At 54.3% G+C, this 14127-nt stretch overlaps 1 protein-coding gene across 3 annotated transcripts in view; it reads right to left on the minus strand.

The window, feature by feature from the left end:
* The window catches only part of MBP (myelin basic protein), an 88649-nt gene that overhangs the window by 25897 nt on the left and 48625 nt on the right, over nt 1–14127 (minus strand). For 2 of the 3 annotated variants that reach the window (XM_077752696.1, XM_077752698.1), the window contains exon 3: nt 9207–9643. In XM_077752696.1, coding sequence (XP_077608822.1) covers nt 9207–9643 — 437 coding nt within the window. Of the gene's footprint in view, nt 1–2754; nt 2833–9206; nt 9644–14127 lie in introns of all 3 variants that reach the window. The other variant, XM_077752695.1, reaches the window with a different exon arrangement.

Below are 14127 nucleotides of genomic sequence, written 5' to 3' on the forward strand. Positions count from 1 at the left end.
GTCGTGCGGCTGAGGGACGGGGCTCACGGACCTACGTGCGCCGGGGGCCGGGGCAGCGTGTTTGCCCTCGTTTTCTCCAGCAGCACAGGACCCGCAGCCCACGTGTCTGATTTACACTCATTGCTTTCCCACAGGATGAGCTTTTTTGGTTCCTTAGACTCCGGTGTGTGTGGTCGTCACCCCTCACCCTCTCCAGCCAGCGAGGCCGAGGGGACAGGAGCTAGAGTGTGTGCCGTCCCCTCGCTGCCCCTCGCTCGTCCCCTGGGCCCACGTGGGGGCCACACGCCGAGGGCTGGCCGTGGGGCCCCGGTGTCAGGAGAAAGGCTTGGCACAGCCGCGGCGCCCTCCGGCTCTGGCTGACTCCCACCCGTTTCCATCCACAGGTCCTTGCTTCACACGGTGATGCCGAGACGGGGACCCTGTGCAGGGGAAGGGGCCGGCTGTGCAGAGCAGCCAAGAGAAAATGATTTGCCTCTTTTCCTAAGGAACCCCCTCCATCCGTTTGCTCCCTGTTTCTCTCGGAATTCTCGCCTTTCCAACTTGCTTTTGGGTCCGCACATGACGCCTCCTCACCAGCTTGTACCTCCCATAACGCACACGCTTCATCCCTGGGAACATCGAGCTCTGTATTCCGAGGATGGACAGATGTTGAGTCTCCTGGAATCAAAGAGCTCCGGGGGGGGACTGGCGCTTGAAGGCCAGGGGCAGCGCTGGGACCGATCTGCCCTCTGATGGGTCCCCTCGATTTCATAGCGGTTTTCTTAGTCTTTCCTATCTTTCCTGGTGTATTTGCAGAGAGGCCAAGAGACCGACCAGGACAGAGAGAAGACTATTCTGGAAGGTCAAGGCACAGATGACTGCTCGGCAGTGCTCATCGACCCTGCTGGGGTTTCCGAACCACAGGGGAGGGAAGGCGCTTGGCTTCTGCGTGCTGGGAGTCAGCTGTTCATACTGCAGTTTCGTCCTGCGGCTTCCCTTCCCTCCGTGAGCCGGTTCCAGGTGCTCCTGGGCACAGATTCGTGGGCAAGTGTATTCTGAAACCAGGCAGCGCAGCCCTCGCACACCTTCCCCGTGGCGGGGCCTTCAAACCTGTCCTCACTAACCACGCCACGTTCTTGAAATCAAGAATCCCAAACTACTGGAGGGAGACATTCCAAGTAATTGGAAGCTCTTGCTCAAAGAGAAAACCCCAGGTGGATAACAGACCCCCCGCTGCAGAAGGGGGGCTCTGGGGTCCTCAGGCCAGCCCCCCCCACCCCTGCCCTCTGTGTGCACTTGATGCAGAAGCGCCTCTTGGAAAGAATTTTGCACACTGGGGACCCACCACTTGGATCATGGAGGCGATGGCGCTTGGAGCTCAGCCTGCGAGGGGCCTCTGCCATCAGTGATGACTCTGCCAAACCCACCGGCTTGGTCTGTGTGGTGACTCTGCCCTTGGTTTTGGCTCAGGCTCTGTCTTGGACTCCCCGCCCCTTAGCAGGCATGCGGACACCACACACGTGTGTACACAGCTATCCAGTACTTTCTGGGTTTGAACAGCCTTCTCGTATATGTCCTCCAAAGCCAACCCAAATCCTGTTTGGACCGGACGGGGGTCTGCATGAACAGCAACGGGTAAATCAGGGGACCTGTGGCCAGCAGCCTGCCGTGCGTCCTGTGCATCTTACGGCGTGCCCACGGGCCGTCCCGCAAAGATACTGTTGTGCAGAATGTTTCTCTCTTTCTGGTCAGGTTTTTTTACTGCACGCACAGAAGTCAGCCTGGAGTGAGGAGGTGGAGGAGAGGAGCATTTCTGCTTCCCTGCCCAGCAGTTTTGTAAAAGAGGAAAATCAACATTCCATTGAAGGTTTCTTAACACGGCCTGGGGAGCACGGCACTGTCTTCTCTACTTCGCATCCGGGCAGTTCTGCCAGTCTCCACCCGTCTGTGGATCGGTCTGCTTCTGACGGCCACTGTCCCGTGGAGGAGAGAACGGGGCAGGGTGGTGTCGGGTGGTTGCAGGGTGAAGGGAGGGGAGAAGCCGGCCCAGCTTGGGGCTTCTCACCCTGCGGTGGGGCTCGCTGCTGTCCCGTCACACACGCTGCTGTGGCTTTGGCGCTCCGGCGGCTTCACTGGGTGTCCAGGAGCACGCGCCTCCTGGAGAGGGCATCGGCTTTGACCTGGAGCCCACTGAGAGAGGCCTTTCCAGAGCGAGCGGGGCGGGAGCTGAGATGCCGCAGCTCCAGACACTTTCGGGTGGGGCCTCTGCACAAGCGTGTGGGGACAGCTGTCCATCTCTCCAGGCAGCGGTTTCACACCTTCCGCTTTTCCCTCGTTAGAACCTCAGGCCCGGCGCCCGCTGCCACCTGAGCGCGTAGGCCTGTGGCCGCCTGCCTGTGCATTGGCCGCCCCATGACCAGTAGCCGTGTGACTCTCGCTTGACACAGGGCCTCCTCTCTCCCGCTGCCCTCCACCCCTGCCATCCAGACATGCCTGTGGGCTCTAGGCGCTCCGCGCAGCAGATGAGGATGGGGGACAGCTTTCCCAACACGCGCCACCAGCCAGCGGCCGGCCACCAGACTGCCCACGGGCACGTGTCACGCCACAGTCCAATTCAGCTGGTGATGGCTCAACGTGCGTTAGGCGCTGGTTTCGAAGGAGCCGCCCCATTCGCTTTGGCAAAAGTGACTTCCCCACACATTCACGAGCTGCCGTGGCTGGACGTGGCCCACGCTGACGGAGGGCGGGGCCTGGGAGGGGCGGCGCGTGTCTTACCTGGAGCGTGTTGCACAGCCCGGGCTGCCTGCGGGCATGAGAGGGCACAGGGCTCCTTCTCTGCTTGAGCCAGGGCACCTGCCAGGGGGACACAGAGCGCCCGTTGAGTCCACGTGGCACCGGCGGCAAAGCCCCCGAGTCCTCCAGCAACGCCCCCTCCTGGCTGGGCTCGGCAAGCCCCTCATGGTGAGGAGGGTTAGTGGGGATGGAGGTCGGACGGTGAGGGCGTGAGCATGAGGGACGATGACCGCCAAGGGCAAAGGGGAAGGAAGAGACAGCAGAGAGAGAAAGGAACATGAGGAAAGATTTAGGGAGACGTTCTGGGGCTCCAGACTCAGTTATGTGACCAAAGTGTCTCCACGTTCGTTGCTGCAGCCACCAGACCTGCAGGTTCTGCGCGGAGCAGGCGGAGGAAGCACCTTCTGGTCGACAGGACACGGTAATGGGCACTTCGAGTCTGCATGGGGACGGGTACTTGTGGAGGCGTCGTCCTGTTACAGCAGCTGTGTGGCTTCCGCGTGGGATTTACAGTAGAGGCCACGCTTGCCTGGTGGGGGCCACAGTGTGCCAGGAAGTAGTTCCACGAGGAACACAGTGGTCAAAGTCAGTCCAGGCAACCACGTGGAGTTAAGCTTTCTCACATTCCTCCTGCTGCTGCTAAGGGTGAGAAGCTTAATATTAATATTAACTTAATATTCCTGGACATGAGCTGCAGATCAGCCTTGACTCTGAGCTCTACTGCTATCAGTCTTCCTAAGCAGCGTTTGCCTCTAATGTTGTGTTCTCCCTGTTCTATTCACTGGAAGATAGTACCTGCGTGTCATGAGATTTTGAGTCGTGTGCTTGACAGTATTACTACGGGGCCAAGGCAAATGGTCTGCAGAGAAGTCCTCTTGTTTGTACCCAGCAGAATGGTGTGTGCACGAGGGAGAGGTAGAGAGAGAGAGAGAGAGAGAGAGAGAGAGACAGACAGAAAGACAGATACAGACACAGAGAGAGGCTGGTAGAGAGAAAGACAGAGAGAGAGTGACCAACAGACAGAGAGACAGACAGAGACAGACAGAAAGAGAGAGAGAGACAGAAAGGGGCTGATAGAGAGAGGAGGAGGGAGGGGAAGAAGGAGCCTTGCAGAGGTCAAGAGATAAAATCAGTGTAATAGGTTTCAAGAGATGTCTCAGGTTGGCTACAGATGAAATGAATTTTTTAAAAACAGGTTACCAGCTGGTTATGTGTGGAAATGATTGGTGGTTATGACACGTGAGAGTGTTAGGACGATCTAGAAATATTATTGCAGAGGGAGCACCCAGGGTTTCCAGGGGCCAATCTGGGGCAAGTCTGTTCCCAGCTCTACATCCCACAACTGACCCTCCCCCTCGAGAGGGGGTCTTTCTGTTCTGGCAATAAGTACTGGTGAGTTTAGTTCACAGTACCGAGCACTTAAAAGAGTACGACAATTGAGTACTTGTGTTCAAGTACTTCTTGGTGGATGAGCCTGCGGTGGCTTTTGCCTTGATGAGGGCTGGCTGTCCCCACAGGGCGTGATGCGCCTGTGGCAAGTCCGTATTACACCCTTGCCCAAAAGGCAAAGAATTCTCTAGTTTGTTTCCCCTGTTTAAGACAATGTCCCTTCTTACAGAAGGGGCTCAGCTCCTCGAGCTGTTTCAGGGGACTCTGGGGATCCATGTCAGCTGCCTCCATAGGCGGCTGGCCACACAGCAGCTTGGGGCAGGGAGGCTGGGTGGCCGGGACAGGCCTCGTTTTCAGGAGAGGCGCCTCCCCATCCCAGCACACACAGGAGGGGAACACGGCTTCCTGGTGGGAGGGGGTGCCTCCATGCAGGTGCAGGCAGGGGTGTGGCCTGCAGGTCCGTGGGGACAAAGGCAAGAAGGGCCCCGGAGGGACGCCCTCGTTCCTGTGACTCTCCCCACCCCCGCCCATCAGACTATCTCTTAGGAAGCAGAGGATGTTTGCAGAGCAGCTAAGAGTGTGATGTAGACACGTGGAGAAACACCTGATAACGTGAGCCAGAGTTAGATTAGGGATTCCACAGTTGGTAAACGCTCACAGGATCCCTAGAGAGTGGGTTTCCCTCCTGGGATATATCCCCTGAGATGCCTGGCCGAGCTTGACATCAGCCAGTCAGCAATTCCTGCACCAGATGGCTGACTTTTTACCCAAGGAAAATCAACAGACGCCATAAACCGAAATGGACATCAGAGGAGGTGAGCATCTCCGGGCAAATGTTGTTGTGGAAGTGCTTGCATCCAAATTAATCATGTCTTCGCTTTTGTTCCTAGTTCATCCATGACCCAACCTTACCCATGACCTTTGTGCTCACGGACATCCTTGGGAAGAACACCCCTGCACCCCCGCCAGATGGCCCGGGGTTCCTGGGACCCCCGCGGGCGCACCCTCAGCAGGGCACACAATTGCTCAGGAAGTGCTGCCCTGGGGACTGTGTCCCACACACACAGAGGGGACTAGAGTCTACTCAATGCCCATGACCACCTGCCAGTGCAGGACGGCGCACCCAGGGACACACTGAACACATTGAGCAGAGCGAGAGCAGCCACAATAGAGAGACCAGGACACTTAGCTGCCTGTCTGTGGGGAGAAAAGAATCAACAAACGTCTGTGCAAAAGCACACGAGTGAGGAAGAGACCTGGGTAAGCAGAGGCGGCAGGCGCGTGGCCCACACACTCACCTGTCAGAAAGCCACAAACATCCCAGTGATGCATGGAGTGGGGGAGGGAAGGACCCAAAAGGGGCAGCTTAAAAAATCCACATGCAATTAGTACACCACCGTTGGTCTGTTAAAATGTTTAATGAATGCATCAAGTGAAGAAATATATATAAAACAAAAGTTCATCACAAAATCAAACTGTCATACAGTCACCAAAAGATAGTGAGCAGTGGACACATCGGCATAGCGAACAGACATGTGGCTTGTACAGAGGACGCGGCAAGGCCCCCGCTGTCCTCACTTGGGTCCTGCCTGTGAACACCACTGGCCGTGGGCTGGGGGAAGGTGCCACGTGGCCGGGAGGGCCTGACACACGCATCCTACCACATCCCTCCTGCTGCCTCTGAACACCACACTACCACAAGGGTACAGAACATACCTACAGAACTGGGATATCACGTGAGCAATGAAGAATTAAGCTAACCAATTAACAAAAATGTGTTAAATGAAATTAAAATGCAGCAACCAGGAAATGGTGATTGATCAGCGGTAAGTGACCAACGGTTTTCTTCCTGTACAATCAAAATTAGACGCTTACACATAATACTGAGTGCTGAACGACGGAAGGCTGGGGTTGGCAGTTACAAATGGAGACTTGACTGCAAAGTGAATGCAGAAAGGTAAAATCATCAGTGTAGGACCGACTTCAAAAAATTCTTAAAATACACCAGTATGGAGACACCGAGATGGGCATGTTCTTGCTGCGTTCTTACTTGGGAATCGCCCAGGTGTTATGTCACCGTGTCCAGCTTAGATATTTCATCAGACCTCCCCACTCTGGGATACAAAGGAACAAGGACACTTTCCAAAGCTAATGGTCAAGGCCCGAGTGACCGCAGCCCTTGCGTGGGCACGTGAGGTCTGACATGGGGTGGGGACGCTGGGGCGGGGGTGGGCAGCTCCAAGAGCCGCCTTTCTCACAAGGACCACATGCGTCTTGAACTTGGCCCTACATGCCTGCCCGCTCCTCCCAAGGCCCCACGCGCTGGGGCATCGGGAAACCTGTCATTTAAGGACAACAACACGGTCCTGCTTTCCTCCTACAACAAAGGGACATGTTCCCCATGAATAAATACACTTTTCATCTGTGGCTCTCAAAAGAATATGCCTCCTCTAGGAATTTGTAATGCACTTTCCCTGAAGGTCAACGCCCCGGCCAGCCAAGGGTGGGTGTTGCCAGTGCATTCCGAGGACTGGAGGGGGCAGGAGCCTCATGTGGCCTCAGTGGGGGGAAGGGCCACCAGGAGGGCCAGGGAGCAACCGCCCCCTTCCCAGGGGCCATGCATTCGGTCTTGCACAACTGTACCATGAAAAACTTACTCTGGACAGATAAGCAGAGTAACTGCTTCCCCCCAAACCCACACCAGTGGGAGCAGGCTGCCACTCAGGGTGGGAGGTCTAAGTGCACTATGCACCTTAGACAATGACCCTGGCAATGACAGATGGTGGAAGCCTGCAATGGGCTTCTATTCATGATAATCGGGCCTTTGGATTCTCTCCTTTGCTCAAGCTTCAACCCAAAGGCGTTTCAATAAAGTGAGGGTTCTCCTGATTTATACACAGGGCAAAGCAAGAATAAAACCAAAACCAAAACAGGACCCTTTGGTAGCCCAGACCAGTAAGTACCCCAGAATCCTAGGGCCATCGTGGGGGGGCGGGGGTGTGCCTGGGGGCGCTGTATTAAGCTCACATCTGCAGTGTTTAAAAGCAAACAGAGTCCACAATAAAAGCGGGGTGCCGGACAGACAGTGCTTTCCGGGCCGTGTCGAGTAAGCACGGACGTGAGTACACATACAAACTCCAATTTGTCTCGCTGGCATCAAAAGGCAAGGCTGTTCATTTTTAAACTTTCTTTATTCAACACTCAGTAGTGAACAGAGCTGACACTTCAGAAATTCTAACACCATTATTTAAACATTGGTTTTATTTTGTTAAATCCTATGGAAATACTTCGATTTCTCTGGCTCCTTGATAATCTAGCAACCCTATTTTGCAAAGTCGATGCCTACTTCTGAGATGAGTCTTTGAAAGTATTAAAGATATGAAAGCCTTAAAGCAATAAAGTTTGTGATTTTATATAAAGGAAGAAAAACATGTATGCATGTACATATATATGTACGTAGACATCGTTCTGAAATAAAGTCACAATGGTTGATACAAGTGCATTCACAATTTTATTTTCATTTAAGCCATTACTACTGAAATGAAGCTTGTTTTATAATATATGCTATGCAGCTATTTAATCTTTTCTGCACACTTCATATATATTTTTTCCTGCTCCTTGAGTTAAGCAGAGAAGCTATGTTTTCGGGGTGGCTGCATGCATATGGGGTGCTTAGCATGAGAGCAAGGCTTCAGTAGGCAGCCAGAGCCTGGTGTGGTCTGACAGCTGTGCTCAAAAGCACCTCGCACTGAAACCAGCATTCAAAGCAGATCAGGGGACCATATTTTAGGGTGACGCACATCTCCAAACACAGACACCAAAGGACCCAGGCAGAAGACTAACTCCACCAGCACTTAAGATATACTGAGTGTTAGTCACAAGAAGTCAAGATAAGCATCACGTGAGCGGTGACAGATGCTAGAGACAGAGACCTTAGCAGCGCCCGGGACCTCGCAGGCGGTAATTCCCGCACGCAGCAGAACCAACTTTTGCAGTCCATATTTGCCCATTCCACAATCATCAGTAATTTTAAAAATTGTAGTTGAAGACGAAAGCAAATTTTAGAAGCTCCTTTAGAAACCGCAGGTCAGGGTCCCTTGCTCCACTCTTTACCCAACAGCCTCTTAACATTCCCGAGGCTGAATTCAGAATAAGAACAGTACTCAGCCAGAGCAAGACCTATAGTGTGTGGGTTCTGTGCGCCCGGCCTGTGCACCCGGGCTTCTTCCAAAACACCCTCTCCTTCCGAAATGGCCCAGCTGGGCGCCACCCTAAAAGGCATGTGATGTGCTATGTGTCTGCTATGGGAAAGCCATTCGGGATTTAGCTCTTGGATGAATCGTCAGCACAGACGACCAGGGACAGACAGTCTGCTCCAAAAGCCCCTGCTGGACACCAGAGCATGATGGGATACAATTTTCGTCTACAGAACATTTAAATAATGAAACTTCACAGACTCTAGATTCGGGTTAATGGAATAACAAAATAATACAGCTGATTCACAGGCACACTCAATTACCCCTCCACCCCCAGCCCCCAAATAACTCAGACAAAGGATAAGATCTGCTCAAGGCGAATTTAAATCTCGGGTTTGTTCCCAAGTCCTGAATCGCATTATTGTTGCAAGACAACACGAAGCTAGCAGCGCGGACTCCGAGGAAAATGGGCACAACCTGACGCCAAACCCGAAAGCATGGGCACAGAGCCAAAGCAGCCGCGAAGCCCCCAAGCGTGAACCATCATAGAGCCGAGAACGGGGTGCCTTCGGCAGTGCCCACACCGGGGCACCCTAGACGTGCACCATTCAGAGCCACGTCCTGGTGGCATCGCTTGGGAGGAGGGGAAGAGGCTGAGTTCTGCGGAAACGGGGCAAGAGGCCCCCCAGGCCCCCCCACGGCCAGGGAGCACGTCCAGCGGGTGGACAGCGGAAGGGCTGCGCTGGCGTGTCCCCTGCGGCTTAGCTCACCTGCACGCTCTCCTTCCTTTTCCTTGTCAACTACAGCGGACACACGTGCTGTGCGCCCCCGTCACTCCTCAGAGCTCACCTTGCCTGAGCCCCGCTTGGGCACACCCCTGTCACCGCCAAAGAAGCGCCCGAGGGAGTCAAGGATGCCCGTGTCCCTGTGTCTCGGGAGGAAGCCGTGCCTGGCGTGATCCATGGCGCTCGCGGACGCCAGGTACTTGGAGCCGTGCCGCTGGGAGGGTCGTTTCTGTGATGCCATCACATGCAGGCCCTCGGGAGTGGCCGCGCCGTCCTCTGGGATGGTCTGGAGCTCGTCTGACTCCGAGGGCCTGTCTTTGAAGGTGTTGTCCTCCCTCCCGGGGGCATCTCGGGAAAAGAGGCGGATCAAGTGGGGGCGGCCGCCCGGGTCAGCTGGGTTGGCGTCCTGCCAGGCATTCTTCGGGTCCGCTGTGCGCTTGGAGTCTGTCACCGCCGTGCCCTGAGAGGGGGCCCCATTGTTCTGCTCCACATCTGCCTCTCCTGCAAACAACAGTGAGATATGAACACGGCCGTGCAAAGCGGAGCGGGGGACAATGGCGCTTTCTTCCAGGGCTAGTGACCTGCTTGTGTCCGACCAGAGCCTACCAGTCCCACGTTGAGCTACGTGGCAGATCGCTCTGGCAGGACCCAGCCGGGACCGGGCGCCCCACCTGCAGTTCTCAGACCCCGGGCCCTGCCTCGCTTACTGGAGATGCGGCGTCATAGACGCAATGTGCCCCGGCCTCCTGCCGAAGTGGCCCATCACCCCTGGGTGCTGCCTTGCTGCGTCTGGAGAGGCCAGCACCGCAGGGACCTTTGGGGACCTTTAGTCTTGAAAATTCCACTGGTGCCTAAGCTAACCGTGTTTGGGAGCATTTATTTGACCGAAGGTATTTTTAGCATTCTTGATAAAAGTGGAACTTCCCACACATTTTTGCAATTCATGCCTTAAAGAAGTGGGGCATTTAGAATTCTTTAGTTTCCAGATTCCACAAGAGGCCTGGTGCACTGGGGAACTGCTTATGCAGGACATTTTCATCTGGCTTCTCTTCTGTAAGGGGCTCGATTACAAAGTTTGAAAAGGCAATGGTGTATTTCGCGTGGGATCCCACCATCTCGTAGCTTTGTGCACACTGCACCTACAGCATTTCCTTCAGGAAAGGCAGCACATCCATTTTCCTCTCAAGTTACAGGTGAGGCTTAGTGCACATCCACTGCAGCCCATGCCACCTTTGGTTACCTATCCACAGAAATTGTGGGTTTCCTCACACTTTCTTATACTACTCTCCATCCTTCAACCACCCACGAATCTGTTCACTGTCATTACCCAACAGCAGCCTCCATCGTCTGTTTGACCATGTACCTCTCTATCCATACGCCAGGCCATCCACAGATCCATCCACCTACCCAGCTACCCACCACCCATCCAGGTACTCACCCACCCACCTGTCCATCCACCCACTTGCTCATCCGTCTACCCATCCACCCACCCAGTCACTCCCCCATCCATCCACCCACCAGCCACCCACAAAGTCACTCACCTGTCCCCCTGCCCATCCAGTCACTCACCCACCCACCTGCCCACCCAGTCACCCACCCACCCATCATCCACCCATCCACCCACCCAGCCACCACCCAGCCACCCACCTATTATTTCCTGAGGACCTAGTAAGTGGAGTGTGCAGGGCTAGATGACTGGCTTGTAGTGCTGACCATCTGGTCCTTTTCTCAGGAACACGGATGAAAATGACTGTCATGAACTGAATAGCGGGCCCCCCAAAATGGCAGGTCCCCATCCTAATCCCCAGTAGCTGTGAAAGTGAACTTATTTAGAAAAAGGGTCATTCATAGACACCAAGGTAAGATGAGTCCATAGTGGATGAGGATGGGCTTGACCAATGACAGGTTGTCCTTACAGGATGAGGGGGCTTTGGATCCAGACACAGATACACGGGGAAGAAGAGGCCACGTGGCAGTGGGGCAGGGGCCCGAGTGACGTGGGAGCACCAGCAGGCAGGTGAGAGACGTGGCGCCCACCCTCCCCTGAGCCGGTAGCCACAGCACAGCCCCGCGGACACGCTGATTTCGGATCTGGCCTCCAGAAGGTGCGAACGGAAATTCCTGTTGTTTGAAACCACCCAGCCACGATGTACAGTTTCATGTCAGCTGATGATTCGAAGACCACAGAGCAGGACCAGGGGCTTCGCGGAGGCCCCTCGAGGGATGGAACGGGTGGGCCCAGTGGGGGTGCCTCCGAAGAGGGGAGGCCACCCCAGGTGCAGTCGGCAGGGAGAAGGGGCTGGGTCTGCAGGTGCACAGGAGGGAGGGGCTGCCGCCCACGGGAGAGGTGGAGGGGAGGCCACGGCGGCACGAGGCGGCGGCCGGGAAGAGCCCGGAGGTGGCAGCCGGGGCCTTTTCCTTGTGTTGTAGAGGCTGTTTGTGTATCTACACAACACAGACTTTCACAAACACATCACAAATAAAAGGCAAATGACTCCACTCTCTTTCAGCAAAATCACAGTAGTCAGGCGACTGTCCCATGAATGATGCTCATTGCACAGAGTGTACCTTGACCTGTATTTCCAAAGTAGAGCCTCACTCCCCACATCCGGGCTCAGCGTTTGCCTGAGACACAGTACAAGGCAGAGCCTGGATCCTGGGATCACCGTGACCTTCTCCAGGCTCCTAAGAGGCAGCACACAGGGTCAGCTGTGCCCAAATGCCTCAGAAATATGTCCCTTAGAGTATGGCACGTCTCTTAGGACCACTGACCAAATTCAACCAGGTAAGAACGCAAGTATTTACAGTGTAGGCACTAAATGGCTCGCTGCGTGGTAGCAACAGGGAAAAGCAATGTAAAGAATACTATGGCCGCACCAAGCTGTACATTTTTGCAGGGATGGGATGCTAATTTATAGGTTGCCACAGAAATAGAGTCTGATTTTCTAGCTGTGCTTTATATTCTGTGGCTAATATAAATTAATGCAAATGTGGAAGAGAAACAAAAGCTATATTGTACATAATTAAACGCATTAACAAAACACAAGCGCCTCTGAATACTAATATTTGTACAACAGTTGGGCCTTGTGTTCCTGAATACGGCTGTTTGTGAGGGCACAGAGAAGGCGTTCGTGTCCTGAAGGTGGCTTCTCTGAGCGCACAAGGGGCTTGGGGAGAGGCTGAAATCTGTGATGTGCAGCATTTTTGGTGTGGACAAATGCAGTTTTAACATGTCAGTTAATATCAGCTTTCAGCAGATTACAGCCCAATGTAGACTTTTTGTTGAGACTATAATCACGGAGCATAGCGTTAGGGCACAATTTGCGAGGCATGGATCTGATTCTACCAGAAGTGCACTTATAAGGCTCTGTTGTTATTCAAGTTCTACAGGAATTTACGATNCCAAAGTCGGTCATGATCTTAACCGACTGAGCCCAGCAGGCGCCCCCGTACTGGACTGTTGAAAGCGATGCTGCTAAAATCACAGAACGGCTTCCCGGAATGTATCTGAGGAACAGAGACGTCACTCCCTCGAGAGTGGTTTCTGGAATCAGAGACACACACCGAATGGGGGGGGGGAAGGGGAAGGCGGTGTCCACTGTTGAAAAGAACTCAGGTCATAACCGGAGCAAGCCTCCCGCCGGAGGCCGCAGTGGCCTGCGACGCCCGCGTGGCTCCTTCCCAGGCGGGGCGGCCTCAATCCCCCGGGTGACTTCCTTCACTCATTGCAACTACCTTCTCTTTTCTGTTTCTTTTTCCTTTTTCCTTTTTTTTTTTTGGTGCCACTTTATGCTGGGGTGGGCCGTGGGCTTCTCTCGTGGGATCCCACTGGACCCAGGGCTGCTGGAAGGCCCCGTACAAGGTTTCACAGCACATGACCTTGCTTGCCCCCCACTGTCACGGGCACCGAGACAGGCTTGCCCGCCCGCTCGTCCGCCGGCTCTCCCACACGTCCCACACGTGTGCCCCACTCGTGTCTTGTCCTCGGGCCTCCTCTGCTGTCCTCACTGCCTGCCTTTCCCCGCGGAGGCCTGCGCCGGGCCACTGGACTGCCCTTCTGGGAACACAGCTTCACTGTGGCCAGCGCCACGGAGCGAGTGTGTCCGCTTCCTGGGAAGCGTTTCTGATCTCTGCTCTGCAGGTGGGCGGCGTGTCCGAGGGGGCCTGGCATCCTGTGCGGCATGTGGCCTACAGCCACGCTGGCGTGAGCTGGGCCGCTCCTCCCACAGCAAAGAACACAAGTCAGGCCCCCACCTCTTCTTTGCTAGAAGGACTTTGTTACTGGCATTGCTGTGGTTAAACTGTTTTTTATATACTTATTTGTAAGTGAAAATTTCCCTTCAGACCTGAAAGGCTCTGCACCAGGGTCTAAGCTCTGGCTTAGAAACGAGTTTCAGCATGGAGGCTCCTCAAAAAATTACCACTAGAACTCCCCTATGACCCAGCAATAGCACTGCTAGGAATTTACCCAAGGGACACAGGAGTGCTGATGCATAGGGGCACGTGTACCCCAATGTTCATAGCAGCACTCTCAACAATAGCCAAAACATGGAAAGAGCATAAGTGTCCATCAGCAGACGAATGGATCAAGAAAATGTGGTTTATCTATACGATGGAATACTCCATGGCAATGAGAAGGAATGAAAGCTGGCCACGTGTAGCAACATGGATGGAACTCGAGGCTGTTATGCTGAGTGAAATAAGTCAGGCAGAGAAGGACAGATACCATATGTTTTCACTCATATGTGTAACCTGAGAAACTTAACAGAAGACCATGGGGGAGGGGAAGGGGAAAAATAGTTGGGGACAGGGAGGGAGGCAAACCATGAGAGACTCTTAAATACTAAGAACAAACTGAGGGCTGATGGGGGGGAGGAGAAGGGGGGTGATGTGCATGGAGGAGGGCACTTGGGATGAGCACTGGGTGTTATATGGAAGCCAACTTGGCAATAAACTATAAAAAAATAAAAATAAAAATAAACCAG

Source organism: Crocuta crocuta, unplaced genomic scaffold (genome assembly GCF_008692635.1).
Source record: "Crocuta crocuta isolate KB4526 unplaced genomic scaffold, BGI_CrCroc_1.0 scaffold101, whole genome shotgun sequence".
Lineage (NCBI taxonomy): Eukaryota > Metazoa > Chordata > Mammalia > Carnivora > Hyaenidae > Crocuta > Crocuta crocuta.